The 23,069-nt window shown below is 40.3% G+C and overlaps 1 protein-coding gene across 1 annotated transcript; it reads right to left on the reverse strand.

The window, feature by feature from the left end:
• Positions 1-3,891: 3,891 nt before the first annotated feature.
• On the reverse strand, positions 3,892-6,275 carry LOC107761007 (putative pectinesterase/pectinesterase inhibitor 7). Its single transcript, XM_016579161.2, has 2 exons — positions 5,092-6,275; positions 3,892-4,725 (listed from the first exon to the last, which is right to left on the reverse strand). The coding sequence occupies exons 1-2, from the start codon at positions 6,137-6,139 to the stop codon at positions 4,034-4,036; spliced, it is 1,740 nt and encodes a 579-aa protein (XP_016434647.1). The 5' UTR covers positions 6,140-6,275; the 3' UTR covers positions 3,892-4,033.
• Between the last annotated feature and the right edge of the window lie 16,794 nt (positions 6,276-23,069).

Raw genomic sequence — 23,069 nt, forward strand, 5'->3', positions numbered from 1 at the left:
TTGGGCTAAGGACAAGGCATGTCCTAAGCCAAGTCCCCAGGGCGCGCATGGATTGTGATCCTAAGATGGAGCGCCACGACATGCCTAGGGCCAAGGGCCTAGGCATCTTACGGGCGGCACAGGTTGGAGCGAGCCTGAGGGCGAGCCCAACCGACAGGCACAGGATCGTGCTTGGGAAATCCTGGGACGGATTGGAAGGCTGGCCTGCAGCGAGGGGAACTGCAGGCGCCGCACGGGCGAGCAGGTGCCGCTACCCAATGTAAGAAAATGGGCCCGTGACACTTGGTATCAGAGCTGATTAAAGCCATACTATGCCATGGCACAACGTCAAGGCAAAGGGTGGATATGGCTAGTGCATTTTGGATGTCAGTGCCGAGATCACGTCAAAGCAGAGATTGATGTTCATATGCCAACAAAGATCGAGAACCAGATACTAATGGTCGATGAAGGAAATGGGTGATTCCATTGTCTTTCGTCAATCTAAGGTGCTACTGAATGAGGTGATATGCCGATGAGTCGGATGGCCAAGAGAATGCCATGTTTGCCAGGTCGTGCAACCATATTACGAAAGAGTAGGCCATGGACTATAAACTTAGGCATGATCATAGCGGAGATCTTGCCAAGGATGCGTGCAACGCATCAAGCTGAGTGTCTTTCCTTCGGGAAAAGACTTTGGGTTGCCTGAGGGCATTGCCAAGGTAAGGAAAAGAATTTGAGGGTATAGCGAAGTTGCGGAATGGGACGAGTTCCCAAGTTTGGAAGGTGTCATCATTCTGGAAAGGGGTATGTCGAATGATCGGGGACCGAGAGTGTCCAAGTGCGTGGCACACCGAACCGGGAAGCCGTGCTAGCAGGACCAAGAGAGTACCTGTCTATAGGGCGAGTATTGAAGTACTACCGGGAGCATTGGCTACTTGCTGAGGAAGTGACGGCCGGAGAACAAAGAACTCTGTTCGGAAAGGCGGCGATGCTATGACTTTGGGAATGTAGTACTCACCGAAGGTCGTCTCAAGAGCTGGCCGAATGCCAAGTGAGACGACAGTGCTAAAATGTATCCTCCACATTGAGTGTGGGAGGATCCCGCCTATGCAAGAGGCATATGGGCAAAGTCGTGGGTCTGGAAGCGAACACATCTTCAAGGTAGTAGGCAAAGAGAGCTACAGGAGCGGAATGCTACGTGAGCTATGCCAGAGGCGTTTGAAGGCCAAGTGAGCGAGTGAGCTACTAGGGCCGCGCCAAAGAGGGCGTCTTAATGCTACGGGAGCGAAAGGCTACGGGAGCCATGCCAAAGGCATCTTAGGGCTACGCGAGCGAAAGGCTGCGGGAGCTATGCCAAAGAGGGCATCTTGAGGCTACGGAAGCGGATGGCTACGGGAGCAATGTCAAAAGAGCACATTGATGTGCTAACCTGTGAAGGAAAGCTTCAGACGGACATGAAGACCGTGAGGGTCATGGTGTGATTTGACTAGTGTGGGTCAATCACAAAGTTAGACACCAGAGGGTGCAAGTGCGGAGGCACTTTCCAAGTGAACACCGAATAGAGGTGAAGTGCATGAGGCACGCTTGGAAGATACTTGGGAGGAGGAGTGCATGGGGCACGACTCCTTTTTGAGAAAGGACTTCGAGGAAGTCCAACCCACAGGACAAAGGGAGCTTGAATGGGCATACCTGAGGGGGCAGACTCCGGGATGTCTTAAGCCATGATGTGTCATCGGGGCGATGACATTATGAGTGTGGGAGGATGTTACAACCCAGAATTTGGGGTTGTAATTTCGGCCAAGAACTGGTGAGAAAAGGTCCTTCTGATGGTCTGACGTAGAGTAGTCTACTCGGGCAACTTGGGCTTTTTAATTTTAAGCATATATAAGGGGGTATAGGTGATGAAAGCTCCGACCTGCCTCCCCCATGCGTGCTGCCACCGAGCCGCATAGAACGAGCTGCCTTGGGGGAGAACCCAAAGGGCCTGCCTAGATGACTCAAGGGAGTGTCAAAGGTATCCATACGAGTTTGGGAACTCGTATGGGTTGCGCAACGCCTTAGGGCCTGCGTTGGGCATCTATAGGGCAGTGGAGGCTGCTATTGTGGAACGGCCAGCCCCGCGGGCTGCCGAGTGTTGGAAAGAGACCTCCACGCCGATTGGATACTTGACGCACCTGTCATAGGGGCATCATGTGTCGACTTGTAAGCATGGCTTTGGTTCAGCCATGCAAGCAAGGGTCCGTTGGCCTAAAGGTGCAGGTGTGGGCGACACTGCACTACTTCGGAATGGAAGCGTGCTGCAAGAGGGCTATGTATGGGCATGACACGAAAGAGGCACATGACAATGGCCAAGGACTAAAGGTTGCCTTACTCGGGCGAGGCACGAGCTAGTTGCGGATGCACTAGACGAGTGTAAGCTTGAGGATTGGGCTGTGCACGCGGGAGTGATGCTCAGTCTTGGGCTAAGGACAAGGCATGTCCTAAGCCAAGTCCCCAGGGCGCGCATGGATTGTGATCCTAAGATGGAGCGCCACGACATGCCTAGGGCCAAGGGCCTAGGCATCTTACGGGCGGCACAGGTTGGAGCGAGCCTGAGGGCGAGCCCAACCGACAGGCACAGGATCGTGCTTGGGAAATCCTGGGACGGATTGGAAGGCTGGCCTGCAGCGAGGGGAACTGCAGGCGCCGCACGGGCGAGCAGGTGCCGCTACCCAATGTAAGAAAATGGGCCCGTGACAGGTTGGTTTTGTTAATTTTTGGGGAAGATAACTACTACTATTTACTGTATTTGTACGTGTCAAAACAAGTCGACGGTCCACGTGATAAGATGTAGTAACAATTTAAACTGGTATATATGTACAAGTTTACGGGGAAAAAAAAAATATATATGTCATGGTATATGTTAAGCATGAACAGTTAATTTTAAAAAGTGGTTAAGTAACCTGCTAAAATTAGTTAAGTCCTACTTTATAGTAGCATGACTATATTGTATGTTGTATTAACTTATTGCTAGTAAGTATGAACATATTGTATGTTACGTAACTTGAATGCTTACCGTATTACACATATTTCATGACAGTCATATTGTTTACTTTAATGAACTTTTGAGAATCCAAACCTTGAGATTGAGACTTAAATATATTTGCAGCCGAGACAAAGTTTGTTGCATTCTCCAAGAGAGTTGTACTAGTGCTGAGTATAATTTATGCCTGAGAAGTACATCGATATTGGGTACTTGACTTTGTCAGTGGGATACCGTGACTAATTTCGAAGACCATTTAACTTATTTTGATAAGTATTTCTTTTCAAAAATAATTTTGGTGATGAGCAGTTTGTGTTTGGCTAATTAATTTGACAAGCACTTTTAAACAGCAATTAGTGTTTGATCAAACTTTTTAAAACTGTTTCTAAATATATTTTTCTCAAAAGTCCATTTCAAAAAGCGTTTTTAGAGAGAAACTAATCTTTTTTGCTTCTCCAAAATTGCTTGTACTTCTCTTCAAAGTACTTTTTTTCATTCCAAAAGCTTGAACACTTCAACTTTGAAAAAAAACAGAGTTGAGAAGTTTGATCAAACAGACTATTAGTAGTCGTTTGGATATAAAAATTGTAATTTTTGAAAAAAGTAGTATTTAAAATTAAGTTGAAAATTGATATTTGAAATTTAAAATTATATTTTGACATGTATTTCACATGAAAAAATGTTACAATTTTGTGAGCGAGAATATTTTTTGAAAAAGTGGAACTCATTTTCTAAAAATTTAAAAAAACAGCAAAATTTCATGGACAAACATATTTTTGAAAAAAGAGATATTTTTTATGAACAAACGGGGCCTTATGACTAATTTCGAAGACCAATTAATTTCTAGCAAGTACTATATCAAAGATTAAAAAAAATACTTAAAATTTGAGTAGATTAAACAAATGAATTCACATTTAACTTCCAAACTGTAAAATGACAGGACTCTGTTTACATTAATCCTCCTTATTAATTTGCCTTAATCAATTCATATAGTTATGAAATCAAAAGAAAAAACTAAAAGAATTGAGATGGTTACAGTAAACTATTGAAGTATGGCACACCAGTCAGTGGCAACCAATCATCTCCAACTAGAAAACCAGATACTGTAAAATTAGCAGCATCAGTAGCATTTAAATTTTGGATTGCAGGCCATGTAACTCTGCCTGTTGTATTTGATCCCGGTCCAGTGTTATTAAACTCTGCATAATAAGACGTGTTTAGCGCGAAATCTCCAGACCAATCATGCCAACCTGATGGGTGAATAAAACCATCCATATAAGATTGCATGTAAATCGTCCTCGAATACTCCTTCCATGGCCTACCAAGATATGTTTTAGTGCTACTATTGCTAATTGCCAAATCATCTGCAGGTCTAATTGTGCAATTATGGATTGAAATTCCAGTGTTTTGATTTATGTCTGTTCTGCCTTGAGCTGTTATTGCATTGAACTGATTGGGCAAAGGGAGACGTGGATACAAGTTGCAATTCTGGAAAACAGCAGCTGCATTACCAAATATGAAATCGACTGTGCCATATATGTCACACTCTCTGTAAAATTGCCTAAGAGAGTGTACGTATAATGTGTCTTGGTATGCCTCAAAGCTGCAGCTATAGAATGTGGATAAATCAGCACCGTTTCGGACTGCAACTGCTTGATGCTTGATTGCTCCTGCTGTGTTTTGGAACGTAATGTCAACTGCAACAAATCCTAGACCAACCACAGCTGCAGAAGTAACACACAACTGTTGTTAGACAACCATACTACAAATTTATAAGTACAACATTAAATTTTGGAAAATGTATTAATTTCAGCATAAACTCAGTATAACTATTCCTAGCATAACTAATTCCAGCATAACTTGTCTTCAAACAGAACGACCCCTTAGTGTAGGCTGAGACAGATGGAGCTTATATGTTATGGATTCAACTAAAGCTTGTATTTTCGACACGTAACATGTATGTATATATAAAATCAAAATTTCTACAAATATTATATTCTGAACTCATAGTACTCATTCAGCTTTTTAAATTTTGAATTCGCGCCTCTAGGATGCATTTGAAAAGGTAAGGATATCATTTAGATACTTACAAAATGTGGAAGAGTTGAATGTTGTCCATCCATCAACAAAGCTATGATTGCCTGTAATGATGGTTCGATTGATGCCATCACCAATCATCATCAAATACTTCTTGTTCTTCGCAATGGCAACATACTCCTCGTACACACCTTCTGTTATGTATATAAGGAAATACCCTGCATCAATCTTGGTATTATTTGGTGCAGCCGCCACTGCATCATTAATGGTAGTGAAATTCCCACTTCCATCTTGATTGACAATCACAATGTCACTCACGTTAACTTGGTCATTATTTTCATCCTCTTGCAAAAGCTTTCTCCTGCTTACTGTTTCCAAAATTGCTTGGTTTCGTGCCGACATTTGGAACGACAATTGGCCATTTTTGAACAGCTGTTTTTGTCTAGGTTGACGAATTTTCGGCCCATTTTTCTTCTTTGGTACCCACCCTTTTGTGAACAAAGCTAAAGAAACACTATAAAGTTTAGTGTCATTTGAAAGTGGAGCTACTAGGCCATTTCTAACACTCCAAGCAGAGGATGTTGCTTGAAGTCCATCTAAACAAGTTTGTGTGTTTGTTAAAATTGCACTGAGCATTGTTTGCACATCGTCAGCTTCTAAAACTGGGAGAATTTTGGATGTCACGTTAACAGTTTTAAAAGAACTTGACAAGTAATCCATGTTAAGCCCTGCTAGAAAATGGCAATCCTCTAGTGCACGGACAGCAGTGATTGTTAATTGTTTGGATTTTCGAAGGTATTTTTGGATAAGGGACAAGAATTTACGAGCTGAAGATAATGATTTTCGGACAGATTTTCGACCGTAGCCATAGACATTTTCATTGGGACTCCCTGTAGGTGGAAGCACCGATGATCTACAGAAGGAAGGATAAGGAGTGGATTTGCAAATAACAGAGGGAGGTACAGGAGTATTTGGAGGAACATCAGCAGCAAAAGATTGAGAAAATAAGATTGGAATAAGCAGAAAAAGAGTAGTGCAAAAAAGGGTGAAATGAACAAAAAAGAAGTTAGAATTTTTTGCCATGGCTTTTGACATGAACATGAAATGGTGATTAGCTAGTGTATGATTTTTTGTGCAATGGTTTGATGGATATTAACATATATATACCTAAAGAAATGGAAAGCCAGCTTAGGTAAAAGCCTAGTTGTAATTCTTTTTGCTACGTGAAGAGGAACGGTGGCAGAAGACTTGATAGTACGTAGTAGTAAAGTATTGAATAAAAATGGGATCGAAGTCAACCAGTTAATTGCATGGCCATTTTCTTCAAAGCGCGTCCATCTTGAATGCATTGATTGGGTTCAAACAAAGAGATGCAAATGTATTGTCTGCTGCCGTACTCCACCCGGTTCACTTTGATTAATTTTTGTTTTTATTTTCACACACGAATTCATCTTTTAGTATTAATTAACAATAAAATAAACTATATTAATTTTAATTTGTTCATTAAAAATATAACAAATTATCCTAGGTTCTCTATTTGCTAGAATTTGTTTGTGCATCATTTGTCAACGGAGTTAGCACATGCCAACTTGGTTTAGTTATATAAGCACTTCTTTTTAATTTGTTACGGTCTGCACTTGTATGTCACGCTTGTTACCATCACCGAAACATGTATAAATAATTCTCTATATATATATATATCAGAGTTTAGACAAATAAGAATAAATTACCAAATGGTTTGTCTCTATCCACACCCTTGAATGCTGTTATATACTATATGTACCTGATAACAGTCTATATATATATATATATTGAATGCTGTTATATACTATATGTACCTGATAACAGTCTAAGATGGAAAAACTGCTTCGCTAGTGAGAACTACTTTTCTTCTTCGTTTTCCCAACAAAAATACATACATATATACATATATATATATATATATATATATATATATATATATATATATATATATATATGCGCGCGCGTATGTGTGAATGTTTATATATATATATATATATATATATATATATATATATATATATATATATATATATTTGTATTTATGTATTATACATAAAATCTCATATGTAGTGCGCGCATCAAACACATTAACACTAGATTTGTTCATATATGTAGCTTAGTTTACCTGTTACAAATTCTAAAATGCAAAGAAGACAGAGGACTCCGTCATTTTGATTCTATAAATAAAATTGGCATTTTCATTTACCAAAGAGACATCAGGCTAAATGACTAAATAAAACAAGTCAGTCCTCGTAAACAGCCTAATGTTTGTCGCCTCTAGCTGAAGTGCACTTTAATGAGTTCAAATGCTCAGAAAATATTTCTAAACAACAAGACACCAATAAGAACACTAATATACAAGGTTCTTTTGTAAAGAGCTAAATATATTTAAGATTTTTAATGACGGTTAATGATTAAGAGCAAATTCCAACTTCGCAGCCGGAATTGTTGAAATTATTGAATTATTTCCCTCAAACTCTATACAAACAAATCATTAACTACTAATGTGTGACAGTGATGACAAATATTGCATCATTTATAATTTTATATTCGAAGTGGTTCAGATTACTAAATTATATATGTGAAAAACTTGTATTTGAAGTTAAACTTCATGGCTAGCTAGTTAGTTTTGAATTGTTGAAATCAATTAAACAATATTTTCAAGTGATTGATTTTCCCTTCGGTCAATTACATTCAAATATTACGTTCATGAGTGACAAGGATTGAAAACGACCTATACTAATTTGATACTAACAATGTAATGGTCTCATCTAAGAAGAATGTATGAGAAAGATGTGAATTACAACAATGGTATATTTTCGCAAACAGTTTGATTATTTATTAGAGCATGCAACCAAATCCGAATTAAGTTTGCGGCGAATGTGAAATATGTAGATTCCATTGAGACAAATTAAATAAATCTATATATTCACATATTTTAGGACTAAGCAAGAACAATAATGTGCTTTTGATGCAAATGTATTGTTATCGGAATAGCTCCATCCGGTTCACTTTAATTAATTTTTTGGTTATTTTCACACGTATTAACAAATTCACATTTTAATATTAATTAACAATAAAATTGACCATATTAACCGTAATTTATTCATTAAAAATATAACAAATTCTCCTAGGTTTTGTACTCCAAGGACAACTTTGAAAAAAAAAAGTTAATTCGTTCATGATATATAAAAATATTAAATATTGTGAATCATAAAAAAGGCCAAAAAAATAAATTAATGTGTACATGAAGCATTATTACTTATTAGTGCATTCCGAGTCCAATAAGGAGCATAGTACTTAAATAACCTATTTAGGATTATGGTCATTATAATGTAGTATATGCAGTTTGCTACAATTTGTTTGTGCATCATTTGTCAACGGAGTTAGCACATGCCAACTTGGTTTAGTTATATAAGCACTTCTTTTTAATTTGTTACAGTCTGCATCTTGTATGGCACGCCTGTTACTATCACCGAAACATATATATATATATATAAATAAATAATTGAGGGACATTGCCCGGTGATGTGGCAAGCCTCATTGTGCAGGAAACCCAATTATCTTTTTTGTCAATTATTTTGCTTTTATCCTACTTTTCTGTTAATCTACTATTTTTACAAATCCAAAAATCGCTTCTTCAAAAACCAAAAATCAAGTCCTTTTTCTTTTCATTCTCATTAAGAAACCAATTATGACACCCTTAAAAATCCAAACGAGCGTTATTCAATGAAAGTTGAACTTGCCCGTTTGCTTACAAAATTACAAATAACTGTTTCCTTAACCTTTTACTTTTATCTCTTCACTATAGCCTCTTAATATGTTTGAAAGTCCAAACGTCTTTATTTAATGAAAGTTAAACTTGCCTGTTTCACACCCTTTTGCTTCATTACGCAAGGTTTGTTTTGGCACTATAGTCAAATATTGTTGAATATTTGTGAAATATATTAACAAAATTATTATTTTATGCAGGATTGTCGTTGATTTAATATTCTGATTTTTGATATATTAAGTTTTCCACGGGTGAAAATATCTCCAAATTTTCCTTCTTTGCAGATTCGGCACAAAATGGTTTGCGAAAAATTCCATACAAAATTTTACCAGGGAGTTTATTAGTTGCTTTTGGGTTACTTGATTAGAATGTTTATTTTCAAATGCGTCCTGTAATTTAGGGCGATCGTCCCAAAACTTGATGAGTTTTTGTAGGCTCTTTATGATGGCGCTTGCATACTTATTTGTACTAATTAATATTTTTGGGAAATTTATTTCTTTAAATCATTTATAGTTGATAAAATCTATTTTACATTATTTTTCCGCAGCATTATGAAACGTAGCAAAAACTTTCTTTTGTAAACTTCTATGTGAGAAGACATGGGTGGTGGCCAGTTGGAGACTGGAGAAGAGTGCAAAGTAATTATATTAATCTTCTCAACTCTGAGGATTGAAACAAATGATAAGATGAAAACAAGATATATAGTACGTAGAGTCGTTGAGAGGAAGGCATAGGCAATAACATAGATAGTACGTAGTCCTGTGTTGTGGGTATGATATTTTCTTTCTTTCTTCATTCGTTTTCTTTCTCTTGGATGATTCTAAATCGCATTAAATGTCATTCAACCTTCTTTTTCATGGAAAACTTGGTTATGGGGCATAAAGTTTTTGTCTATATATTTATCTTTTACAACTTAATTGCTTCTATGATGAGCAAGAAGGATAGCTACATGAGTGAATGCTTCATATAGATTAGAAAAAGAATTTAGTTTCACAATTCCCCAAAAAATCTTTTCTATTGCTCTAAGTCTTAATAATAGCACGGCTGTAAGAAGCTGGCCGCGTAATTAAGTTTTATCTGGTTTTTTATGGAGCATTGGTTTTTCTAATTTGTAAAATAATTATACTGTTTTGGGTGCAGGACGGAATATATGATGCTACAAATAGCGCAACAGGAAGTAGGAATATGCTTATGGAAATGGTTAAAGGAAACAACCCCTTAGAGTTTTATCACAACTACTAAAACCTTCATCTAGATTGAAAGCATTTGGTTTTCGGAAAAGTAATCAAAGGAATTGGGTGCTTTGTTTTGTTGAACATGTGATAACTGGTGTTAGTGATCTTTCTTAAAAAACATATATTTTTAACAAACCATTATAAACCCCGGTAAAAAGCTGAGTTCCCATAATGTAACTTTGGTATTAATTTGAGTTCTATATATTTTAATACTCAACTTTCTTAATTATAGAAAAAAAGTTAAAAAGCTCCTTTAACTTACAAATATATAGTAGTATCTGCTCTAAATTCAAATTTATGAATTAACTCAAAGTATGTTGCTTATAACTATCACATTATCATAGAAAGGAGGGTTTAATAAATTTAAACATGAATTTTTACAACGCCGCGAAGCGCGAGTATAAACTAGTGTATAAATAATTCTCTCTATATATATATATCAGAGTTTAGACAAATAAGAATAAATTACCAAATGGTTTGTCTCTATCCACACCCTTGAATGCTGTTATATACTATATGTACCTGATAACAGTCTAAGATGGAAAAACTGCTTCGCTAGTGAGAACTACTTTTCTTCTTCGTTTTCCCAACAAAATAATACATATATATGTGCGTGTATGTGTGAATGTTTATATATATGTATGTATGTAACTATGTATGTATGTTTGAAGTTGTTTACCCTTAAAATTGGATAACAATTAAACTTATAATGAGACTTTAAGGATACGCGATTTCACTTAATACCGATAAACAAATATGAAGATTAATGACAGAAATGAACTATAAAATAAAGCGAACCAGTATTGAAACGGAATTCAACCCTCGAGCTAGGGTGCCATCGAACTGATTGATACCAAAATAGTTAAAAATAAATAAGATGATGAACAAGAAAGTATAAGCTAAAGAGAGAGCGTTATATTGGCTTTTTTACGTGAGAACAATGTGTTACAAATGGTTAATATTCCCCTTTATATAGTAGAGGAGTTTCACTTATGGTATAACTCTAATTACAGAAGAAAATCTCATGATTAGCTAATTAACCGTTTCTGATTTGATCCGTTCTGAGATTTACGCCATGATCCTCGACCAACCACCGAGATTTACGCTATGATCCTCGACCAGTCACGGATATCTCGCATTTCTGTTATTATGCTATCTTCGATCTTGCTCGATGTCTGTCTTGTTTAGCTTCGATCGCTACTAGCCTCGATCTTGACAGGTACCTCGGTTCTGAACTCGGTACCTTATCCTCTTGATATGGCCTATTCCGTTATGAGGCCATCCTTCGATGCAAACTCCCAGTCTCGGTCAAATAGTAAAATCGGGTGGGCCCGATTTTAACCGTATACAGATAGTCCCCTCATTTTTTTGAAGTGTAATGACAAGAAACGAATTGAGCCTTCGATTTTCTATCTCGACCTGTCATGATGCCATCTTTGTGACGTAAGCGACGGAAGTGACTGAAACGACTCGACTGTACAGTTACCAAGGTATTAAATACACGTCGGTCGATGGTCGGCCACCACCAATATTGAACCGTCATTGTGAAATTTATAAATAGCCCATCTCTCCACCATTTTGAACTTTTACTTTTCGATTTCCAATCTCCAAAGCTTTTTATATCTTCTAATTTCTTCATTTGCAAATCTACGATTTTCACTGCTAACCTTTTCTCAAAATACCAAATCTTATCATCTCCATCTATTTTTAACTTCAAATCCGATAAAAACATCAAAAACTGTTCCTCAAAAGGAAAACGCTTCTTCATCGCGGCCGGCCGGCAACAAGACACCGGCGGAGCCGCGCCCTGAGGAGTGTGTTCCCGGGGGGTGTGTCCTCACTTTCGATTTTAAGACCGATAAAGCCTCGTTGGTTCCCGGTCGATGCGAGCCAGTATCGATGTATATATGCTCGATAACTTAGGTATACCTTAAGCAGGTAAAGAAAGATTGCAACTGGGAAGGCGAAGATGTGGTGATCCCGACACCCGAAGAGGACATCACCACCCATGTGAAAGAGTTTCTAAGTGTTTACTTACCCTTTCACGATAGGCCCCCTCGACCCCGTCGTCGTTGATTTTTGCCGTCAGAATCAAATAATGCTAGGCCAAATCCATCCTTCCTTTTGGCGAATTGTGATTCTGCTCTGATTCTTCATGAGCAAAGTCGAGGGGATACCTTTCACCCTCGACCACCTCATCAGCTTATACAATCCCCGCCTCTATCGAGGCGGGTTAATAAAACTCCAACACCGGGCTACCAAAGTGCTATTCTCGAGCATAGACGAGGACAAGGACCAAGGCTAGATGGGCCGGTTCATTCGAGTGAGGACTTCCGACCTAATCCCGGCTGAGGTCATGCCATTTCCCGAGAAATAGAATATGAAGCGTAAGTACAATCCCCCTGTTAGCTCCTATCAATTGTTTTGCTCCTTTTCTTCTTCTCATTGATATCCTTTTCCGTGATGTAGCGGTCTCTTGGATGCCCGGTGCAATCCCTAACCTCAAGAGCTGGGTTTGGGACCTGGCCTCGACCTCTACGTATGCCGAGCATTCATGGCGTGATTTATCAAAGGGCCGATGGGAAGCCAAAACTCATAGTAAGCCCCTTTTCCATATCTTTAATGATTTTATCAAAGCATATCTTACTTAATTTCCTTTCATACAGGCCTTGGAAAAGATGATGTTATGAGGCCCCTATCTGGTGAGGGGGAGACTTCGATCCCAGCACCGAAACCGGTGAAGGACAAAAAGAGGAAAAAGTCCTCACCCTCTGAGGATCCAGAACCTAAGAAGAAGGTGGCTCGTACATTGAGGAAGAACATCATCATCCTAACCGAAGAATATGTTCGGTGCCTAAGGGAGGAAGATGAAGAAGTGAAAGAAGATGACTCCGGGCTGGTGGCACGAATGGGAATGAGCACCGAGGCCCCAAAGGCCACTGAATCGGTGAAGGCTGCAGAGACTCCGTCTCGAGATGAGGGTGTCTCGGAAAGAGACATGGGCGAAGTCCCCGAGTCATCGAGGATCGAAGATGCCTCCCACCATACTGAGCCAACGGTGGGTACGGCTGTCGTTGCCCCTCGAGATGAGGAGAACGCCCCAAGTGATTCACTTGGGGCAATAGAAATTGGAGGCTCCCCTCGTTTTCTGAGGAGATGATTCAAGAGGCTCGGGCCTTGAAGACCCTCTCCATCGAAGGAGCCCATGGAAGGGAGGACCCCTTCCTACTTTACCGGTCTGAGTGGCTTGGAGGTCTCGAGGAAGGACTCGGACGAGGCATCGAGCCTTTTCAATGAAGTGCAGCAAGCTCTGAATCAGGTAAGCCTTAACTCTCCTTGTCGGTGTTACACTTGTGTTCATTTTTCTCTTCCTGTCTAACTTTTTTTCTTCTTTCTGCGTAGGCCTCGACGCTTCACCAGGAAGCATTTTCTCGGGCTCGAGCTGAGCTGAGTCAGTGTGAGGTCGACCTTCGAGGTCTCTCGGAGGAGAGGAATGCCCTTAAAATTCTCTATGGTCAAAAAGAAGAGGAGACTAATGACCTCCGTGCCGAGTTGGCCAAGGCTCACCAAGATCAGACCGACCTGATCGAGCAGGTAATGAAAATATTAAAAGCTCATAGGCTCGATTCGGGAATGGTGGCTAATATTTTAATCTCACAGCTACAGCAGAAGGTCGAGAGGATTGAGCAGCTCCGCGGGGAGGTCAATATGATGAAGGCATAGACCTTGGGGTGGAAAGAAGACATCAACCGCTTCGATGTAGAAAAAGAGACTGCTTTATCCAAATTGTTATCGGCCGAAAGTCAGCTTCGAGTCATGAGAGAGAAGAGCTCGGCTCAAGAAAGGAAAATAGAGAAGCTCAAGGCTCGGTTGGCTTCCGAACTTGCCAAGGCCAAATCTGAAGCTAAAAAGGCAAAGGCCGAGGCAGATGTGATCGTGGCCGTCTACCGGGCCAATGCTGAAGCCGCTCAAGTCCAAGCGAGAGAGGCAGTCGAGACCGCTCAAACTCGAGCATATTGGATTGCCGAACTCGCCAAATGTCAATCTCGAAGGGAAACCCTCGAGGAGATCCACGCTCGAGGTTTCGATCTTACCGACGAGATAGTAAAGGCTAGAAAGCATGAAGTCGAAGCTGGAGCGCTGGCCACTTCCGATAATGATGATGATGATGGCAGCAACAGCGGGTGCGAGAATGGGGAGGACCTCGATGGAGAAGAAGCTGCCCCCGTAGAAGATCAGGAACTTTAGGATTTTTCACTTTTGATCTTTTGTATAGGATCCTAATCGGATATTGTAAATATTCTCATATATATAAAGATCTCTTTCTATTCCGACTTGTCTTTATTTCATTTATGCCTTGTGAAAATTTTGTTTTGTTTATGCCTTATGAATTTGACCGAACCCGAACTAGTGTAATTTTTATAATCGAGTGATTACTTGCTCGAACTTGTAGCAGGGTGACACTTAGGTTTTAATTGAGTGAAGATGATTTCTCAAAAATAAACTAGCCATTTAGGCTCTTGAATTAGGCCTATATGACCATAGCAAAAAAAATGGCTTTCTCCCCCTTTTCGGCTTGAAAAGTTTATTGTTTAATCATATAAATTTTGTTGTGTCTTAGCACGAAATAAAGGGTTTGCTCGAGAGTTTGAACGGTTCCATACCCATTAGGATTTTTAAGGATCGATATTATCGAGACCCTTTGTTTCGTAATGCCTTAGCATAAAATAAAGAATTTGTTCGGGAGTTCGAACGACTTTGTACCCATTAGGGTTTTCGAGGGTCGATATTATCGAGACCCTTAGAAATTTAGCTGAGGGTGGCCTTTTTACCCGGTTTGTGAAAATATTCGAAGGCCTGTTTAATAACGGTAATCGGACGTCTCCGAACCGTGTTAATTTGGCCGTAGCCTTTAACTTGGGATTTTCCTTTTGGGCTTATTCCCCTTTTATACTTTGAACTTATTCGAAGTATCAGTCCCCGAGTGGGGTGGCCGTGGCCTATAAAATCGAGGATTTCCTTTTTAAGGTCTTACGATTTCGAGGTTTAGTAATTTGATCATGTCGATTTTTTGGACGGCAATCCCCGAGTATCGGGTAAATTGTTTGAACTTCAGTTGTGATCGGTCCTTAAGCCAGTTTCCACAATATATCATAAGTATGAAATTGTAAAGTATAAATTTTTCTAAAGCATGGAACATCTGGTAAGGAAAAATGCTTCTTTTAATAGATTATACATGCGTACGTGTTTTGCCATTAGGGTTCAAGTAATCTACATGGACACAGTTCATTTGACCGTTTGGTCCTCTACAAAATTTACCTATCGAGACCCTGTCGACACGAAGTATTTTCCTTGTAAGTATCCGAAGGTGTTGCCCCCAGTATTCGAGGTAGATTTTAAAGGAGCCTCGGATAATGTTGAATTGATCTAAGTTAGCACGAACAATGGTTTCCTCGTTAAAAACCTCGCCGAAAAAAGCCATTTGGGACAAAAATCGGTCTAAGGGAAAAAGAGTGCAACGCGTGCTTTCAGACCTAATGATTTTGTGCTTGAAGAATCCTCTGATGTCTTCGATCAAACATCTACAAATGGTCAGTATAAAATATAAACAAAAATAGAGAAGGTCATACCTTAGCAGTAATATCGTTTGAGGAGTGATATGTTCCAATTGTTCGCCGTTCATAGTGCCAAGTTTGTAGGATCCTTTTCCGACAATATCAAGGACCTGATACGGTCCCTCCCAATTCGGACCTTTTTTTCCTTCGTTTGGGTCTCGAGTATTGAGGGTGACCTTCCTCAAAACCAAGTCCCTGATTTTGAAGTATCGAAGATTGGATTTTCGATTGTAGTACCTTTCGATCCGTTGTTTCTGTGCGGCCATTCGAATGAGGGCGACTTTCCGTTTTTCATCTAGAAATTCGAGGCTTGTATTCATAGACTCGTGATTTGACTCTTCCGTTGCATATCGAAACCTGACGCTGGGTTCCCCGACTTCAACCGGGATCAGAGCTTCGGCACCGTATACTAAAGAAAATGGTGTTGCCCCCGTACTGGATTTTAACGTTGTTCGATACGCCCAAAGGACTTCGGGCAATATTTCTCTCCATTTTCCCTTAGTGTCGTTCAATCTTTTATTTAGATTTTGAATGAGGGTTTTGTTTGTCGATTCGGCATGTCCGTTCCCACTAGGATGATATGGCGTCGACGGAATTCTTTTTATTTTGAGATCTTCGAGAAATTTTGTCACTTTGCTGCCGACGAACTGCTTTCAATTATCACATACGATCTCGGCAGGCATCCCGAATCGACATATAATATGGTCCCAGATGAAGTCTATGACTTCTTTCTCTCTAATTTTCTCGAAAGTCTGCGCTTCAACCCACTTAGAGAAATAGTCAGTCATAAACAAAATAAATTTAGCTTTACCTGGGGCCGATGGCAGAGGGCCGACAATATCCATTTCCCACTTCATGAATAGCCATGGGGATAAGACTGAGTGGAGTTGCGCTTCGGGTTTGTGAATCATCGACGCATTCGAACAAACTCTTTTGTATCTTTTTTCCATATCGATACAATAGTATCGTGCTTTGATGACTTTGTGAACCAATGATTCGGTACCGGAATAATTTCCACAAGTGCCCTCGTGGATTTCTCGTAGGACGTAATCGGTATCTCCTGGTCGCAAATATATTGCCAACGGTCCATCGAACATCCTTCTATACAGTGTTCTGTCTTCGGCCAATGTGAATCGTGTGGCCTTCGTACGTAGAGTCCTCGATTCCCTAGGGTCCGATGGAAATTTCCTGTTCTTTAGATATTTGATATATTTGTTCCTCCAATCCTAGGTCAGGCTTGTGGAGTTGATTTCGGCATGGCCTTCTTCGATTACTGACCTTGAAAGTTGTACGACAGTCCCCGAGATGATCTCGTTGTCTTCGATTGATGACCCCAAATTTGCGAGGGCATCGGCCTCACTGTTTTGTTCTTGAGGCACATGTTGTAGAGTCCATTCTTTAAACCAATATAGAGTCACATGTAGTTTGTCCAAGTATCTCTGCATTCGATCTTCTCAAACCTCGAAGGTTCTGTTGACTTGGTTTACCACAAGCAAGGAGTCACATTTTGCCTCGATGACTTCTGCCCCCAAACCTTTAGCTAGCTCGAGACCTGCAATCATGGCCTCATAATCGGCCTCATTGTTAGTTAATTTAGCAGTTTTGATGGCTTGTCTAATTGTATTACCCATGGGTGGCTTCAAAATGATGCCTAACACAGACCCCTTCAAGTTTGAAGCACCGTCTGTGAAGAGGGTCCACACCCGCGATGATGTACCAGACTTTATTAATAGTTCCTTTTCGACCTCAGGTATGAGGGTTGGCATAAAGTCGGCCACGAAGTCCACTAAGATTTGAGACTTGATGGTCGTTCGGGGTCGATACTCGATATCATACCCACTGATCTCGACGGCCCATTTGACCAATCGGCCCAAAAGTTTGGTCTTATGCAAAATATTGTGAAGAGGATAAGTAGTCACCACGCAGATCGGGTGACACTGAAAATATGGTTTTAATTTCCTAGAGGCGCTTATTAGGGCCAGTACTAATTTTTCTAAGTGTGGGTATCGGGTCTCAACCTCACCTAGAGTTCGACTAATATAATAAACAGAAAATTGCGTAGCTTGCACTTCTCAAACTAGGACCCCACTTACCTCAATTTTCGAGTCTACTAAGTACAAGTATAGTTGCTCGTCCGCTTTCGGAGTATGAAGCTGTGGCGGGCTTGAGAGGTACCACTTTAGTTCTTCCAATTCTTGTTGGCATTCTGGGGTCCATGCAAAATTGATGTTCTTTTTAAGCAATGAGAAGAACCTGTGACTTCTATCTGAAGACCTCGAGATGAATCGGCCTAGGGAGGCAATACGCCCTGTTAAACTTTGTTCGGCCTTAACATTATCCACGACTGTGATGTCTTCGATCGCCTTGATCTTATCGAGATTGATTTTGATACCCCGATTACATACCGTAAAGCCGAGGAATTTGCCCGAGCTGACCCCGAATGCACATTTCTCCGGGTTGAGTTTCATATTGTATTCCCTTAGTATATCGAAGGTCTCCTGCAAATGTGTCAAATGATCCTCTGCTCGCAGGGACTTAACTAGCATATCGTCAATATAAACTTCCATTGACTTACCTATTTATTCTTCGAAGATTCGATTTACTAAGCGTTGATAAGTGGCCCAACATTTTTTAGTCCAAACGACATTACATTATAACAATAGGTGTCGTACTTAGTGATGAACGAAGTCTTTTCCTGATCCTCTGGGTTCATTTGTATTTGATTGTACCCAGAGTAGGCATCGAGAAAACTAAAGATCTCGTGGCCGGTCGTGGCATCGATCATGCGATTGATATTCGGCAGAGGAAAAGATTCTTTAGGATATGCTTTGTTTAAATCTTTATAGTCTACACACATTCTAAGTTTATTTCCCTTTTTAGGGACTACGACTACGTTTGCTAACCATTCGGGATATTTTACCTCCCGAATGGATCCTATTTTGAGAAGTTTGTTTACCTCGTCCTTGATGAATGCATGTTTTACCTCGGACTGGGGTCTTCTCTTTTGTTTTACCGGGCGAAACTTCATGTCCAAGTTCAGTCGATGTGAAGCAATTTCCGGTGGGATCCCTGTCATATCTAAATGGGACCAAGCAAAACAATCCATATTAATGATAAGAAATTTGATGAGTTTTTCCCTGATCTCGGGGACTAACCCCATACACAGGTATACCTTTCGATCGGGTAGATGCTCGATCAGTATGATTTGCTCCAGCTCCTCGACCGTCGATTTGGTGGCGTCGGAATCTGGGGGATTATGAAGGATCGAGGGATCCAATAGTCACCGTCCTTGTCCATTCCATGCTTTTCCGATTGAGTCGAGGCTGGTAGTTGTGGTTGCTATTTAGCTTCTTGTTTTCCTTTGGACTCTGATCCTTTTGTTGACGAAAGCGCCGATACCGGTATCACTTCGTTGACCGCGAACATCTCTTTGGCAGAATGATGTTCCCCATACACCGTTTTTACTCCATCCGATGTTGGGAACTTCAGCATTTGGTGAAGGGTTGAGGGGACTGCCAAAAATTATGAATCCAGGGTCTTCCGAGCAATACATTGTATCTCATATCGCCTTTGATCACATGGAACTTTGTTTCTTGAATAATTCCGACTACATTTATTGGTGGGATGATTTCACCTTCAGTTGTTTCGCTTTCCATGTTAAAGCCATTGAGAATCCGAGTTGCGGGTACGATCTGATCTTGTAGGCCGAGCTGCTCCATGACCCTTGATCGTATAATATTGGCCGAACTTCCTAGATTAATTAAAACACGTTTAACCTTAATTTTATTCATAAGGATAGAGATTAACAAAGCATCATTGTGGGGTTGTGAGATCCCTTCTGCTTCCTCATCATTGAATGAAAAAGCACCTTCTGGCACATAGTCTCGAGTTCATTTTTCTCTGGTGATTGATACTTTAGTGCATTTGAACACGGGCCCTTGTGGAATATTGACCCCACCAACGATCTTGTGAATCACGTATTGTGGTTCTTCCTGTTCATTTTTCCTATTTGCGTCTCTGTCTCTGAAATGGTTTTTAGCTCGGTCGCTCAAGAATTCGCGAAGGTGACCCTCGTTAAATAGACGAGCCACCTCCTCCCTTAGTTGTCTACAGTGTTCGATTTTATTACCATATGTACCATGGTATTTGCATGTTTGATTGGGGTTCCTTTGGGATGGATCGGTTTGTAGGGGTCTGGGCCATCTAGTATCTTTGATTCTCCCAATGGCTGACACAATACCTGATGCATCGATGCTGAAGTCATATTTTGACAATCGTGGTGCTTCTGTGGGATTGGCATGTATATCAAAGCCACTTTTGCTCATGAGCCCTCGAGAGCTCTGTCTTCGATCGTTCCTTCGATCATTTCGGATGGGATTGCGTCCTGGGCCACTGTTTCTACGATCTGCGTTTTATGGTAGATATAGATCTCTGCTCGACCGAGGTTCTCTATCGATATCCCTTTGAGTTCTACCCACAGGCCTGTTTGGATAAGCGGAATCAGAAGGGGTCCCCAATTGATCATCCCCGACCCTGATCTTTGACTGGAACCGATTATGTACATCGGCCCAGGTTACCGCTGGATATTCAATTAAATTCTGCTTTAGCTGTCGCGACGCCACCAAACTTCGTTCGTTCAAACCTTGAGTAAAGGCTTGAACAGCCCAATCGTCTGTGACCGGCGGTAGTTCCATGCGTTCCATCTGAAACCGAGATACGAATTCCCTCAACATTTCGTTGTCTTTTTGTTTCACCTTGAAGAGGTCCGACTTTCTAGTCGCAACCTTTATTGTTCCAGCATGTGCCTTTACGAAGGAGTCTGCAAGCATGGCGAAGAAATCGATGGAATTAGGTTGTCACGACCCAAACCGATGGGCCACGACGGGCATCCGGTACCTTACTCAACCGAGTACCAGCGTAACATATCTTTCGTATCATACTATCATAGGTAATTGAGTTCGAGAGGCTGTCGTGAGATAAGTAGAATAAAACATGAGGAAATACTCAATATAGGGTGACCCAACTTGATGTACCGACTTATACAAATGACGTACTGGCCTATAAGGCCATACCAGTATCCGCATACATGACATTTGTCAACAAGCCTCTAAGAGTACATAAATATCATAAAAGTCAGGACATAGCCCCGCCATACCAAACAATACAAATTCAAATTAAACTGACCAAATAGGCAACTCCAGAGCAAGTGGAGTGCACAAATACCTTCTCCTGAGCTGATGGCCTACTAGGAGAACTCTCAATCTGTCTATCGGGACCTGCGGGCATGAAACGCAGCATCCCCAGGAAAAAGGGACGTCAGTACAAATAAAGTACCGAGTATGTAAGGCATGACAGTAGTATATAAAAGACATGAAAAAAACATGGAGTAAAGAACTCAACCTGAAATTCTGAATAGCTCTATGAATCATGAAAATTTATAATGCCATGCATGTGCGTATAAATGTCATACCATGCATAGGCATATACGTTCATAAAATCATCAAGCCTCTGAGGTCATCCCATCATATCATCTCGGCCACTGTGGGCAAAATCATCAACGTATACCAACTGATCAGGTGGTGGTGTGTATATAATGCGTATATAACGCCATAACCTTTTCCCATATCCCATATACATATAATATACGCGTATATAATGCCTTCTGGTCATGGGTCAATGTACATGTATAAATGCATGAAATGTATAAGAAATACGTTAATAAGATTTCTCGAATACCATAAAATCAATATGCCTTTCGGACAAAAGGATATAATAGAGGATATAATAATAATTCACATGGGGAATCAAAAATATATACACCCCTAGTATTTCTATGAATAGAGTCATTTATGAAAGTTGCGTATTTTTCTCATTTCGTTTATATTATTTGGATTATGCCAAAAGGAAAGAAGGGATAGCCTTAACATACCTTAACTTCGTTGAGTCCTTAATACCTTCCAAGAAATTCTTACAACAACTCAATTCAATCTACCACATCATAAGGAGATTCAAAATCAGTGCTGAGTAAATGCTAAGTCCTCAACTTAAACTAGTAGCTCGTTTACGTAAATTTGGGCAGCATCTCCCCTATAACTAGGTCCTCCTCCAATACCATATACCAACAACAACAAGAACACAATAAAAATAACATGTAAGCATCATTTTCCAACCTTATCTCCATCACAATATACCACAAAATAACCCACACACCCTAATCACTTCATACATAAAACGACAATCAAAGTAGTGTCAAATAACCTAAAACATGTAACGACGAATGACCAGCACACCATTCCTTCATTATGTGGTGCTTCTCCACACAATTTGTCCTCCAAAACTCCATTAAACAGTAGAAAAATATACAGCCCAAAGGCAACACGAAACAACCTACAAAACAGTCCACTACAAGTCAAATAACTCGAACTCACGGCTTTCGATCACCGTCCCGTGAGTTGTAAATACAGATAATCTTCACTAACTGGGTACCTCGTACCCTTCTTCATCTTGCTTCTTTTTGCTTGTTGAAACTTGTATCAACCTTCTGATTCTCTCGTTACATTTTACCATAGGGGTAGATAGATATCCATGCCTTACGGCTCTTTATCAAGAAGCTCACACGTCGTAGTACACACATAATCTACTGAAGGCCTTACATTTACTCATCATAAGCATGATGCAAAATCGAGTTCCTCTAACTCAAATCTTTCACAACCACATTCAATCTCTTACCAATTGTCTTTCTGGATGTAGATGTCGTTGTATAGCGAATAAAATAGAATTTAGGAGTTTGAATTTCTTAAAACTGAGCTCTACCACACGATCTAGAGTAAGAAGAAAGAGTGACAGTCCTAAATACCTTGTAGCCTCCTTCTTATAAGTGTGGTGCACAACACACCCATAAACAAGACTCTACTAGACACGACTTGTAGACTCCCTAGGATAGAACTGTTCTGATACCACTTCTGTCACGACCCAAACCGATGGTCCACGATGGGCACCCGGTACCTTACTCAACCGAGTACCAACGTAACGTATCTTTCGTATCATACTATCATAGGTAATTGAGTTGGAGAGGCTGTCGTGAGATAAGTAGAATAAAACATGAGGAAAACTCAATATAGGGTGACCCAACTTGATATATCGACTTATACAAATAACGTACTGGCTTATAAGGCCATACCAGTATCTGTATACATGACATCCGTATACAAGCCTCTAAGAGAATATAAATATCATAAAATTCGGGACATAGCCCCGCCATACCAAACAATACATATTCAAATCATACTGACCAAATAGGCAACTCTTGAGCAAGTGGAGTGCACAAACACCTTCTGTTGAGCTGATAGCCCACTAGGAGAACTCTCAACCTATCTATCGGGACC

This window comes from Nicotiana tabacum, chromosome 19 (genome assembly GCF_000715075.1).
Source record: "Nicotiana tabacum cultivar K326 chromosome 19, ASM71507v2, whole genome shotgun sequence".
In the NCBI taxonomy this organism is placed as follows: Eukaryota; Viridiplantae; Streptophyta; class Magnoliopsida; order Solanales; family Solanaceae; genus Nicotiana; species Nicotiana tabacum.

Coding starts and splice junctions, on each gene's coding strand:
- LOC107761007 (XM_016579161.2), bottom strand. CDS start 6,139: ATGTTCATGTCAAAAGCCATGGCAAAAAATTCTAACTTCTTTTTTGTT. Junction 4,726..5,091: donor ATTCAACTCTTCCACATTTT/GTAAGTATCTAA, acceptor TTACTTCTGCAG/CTGTGGTTGGTCTAGGATTT.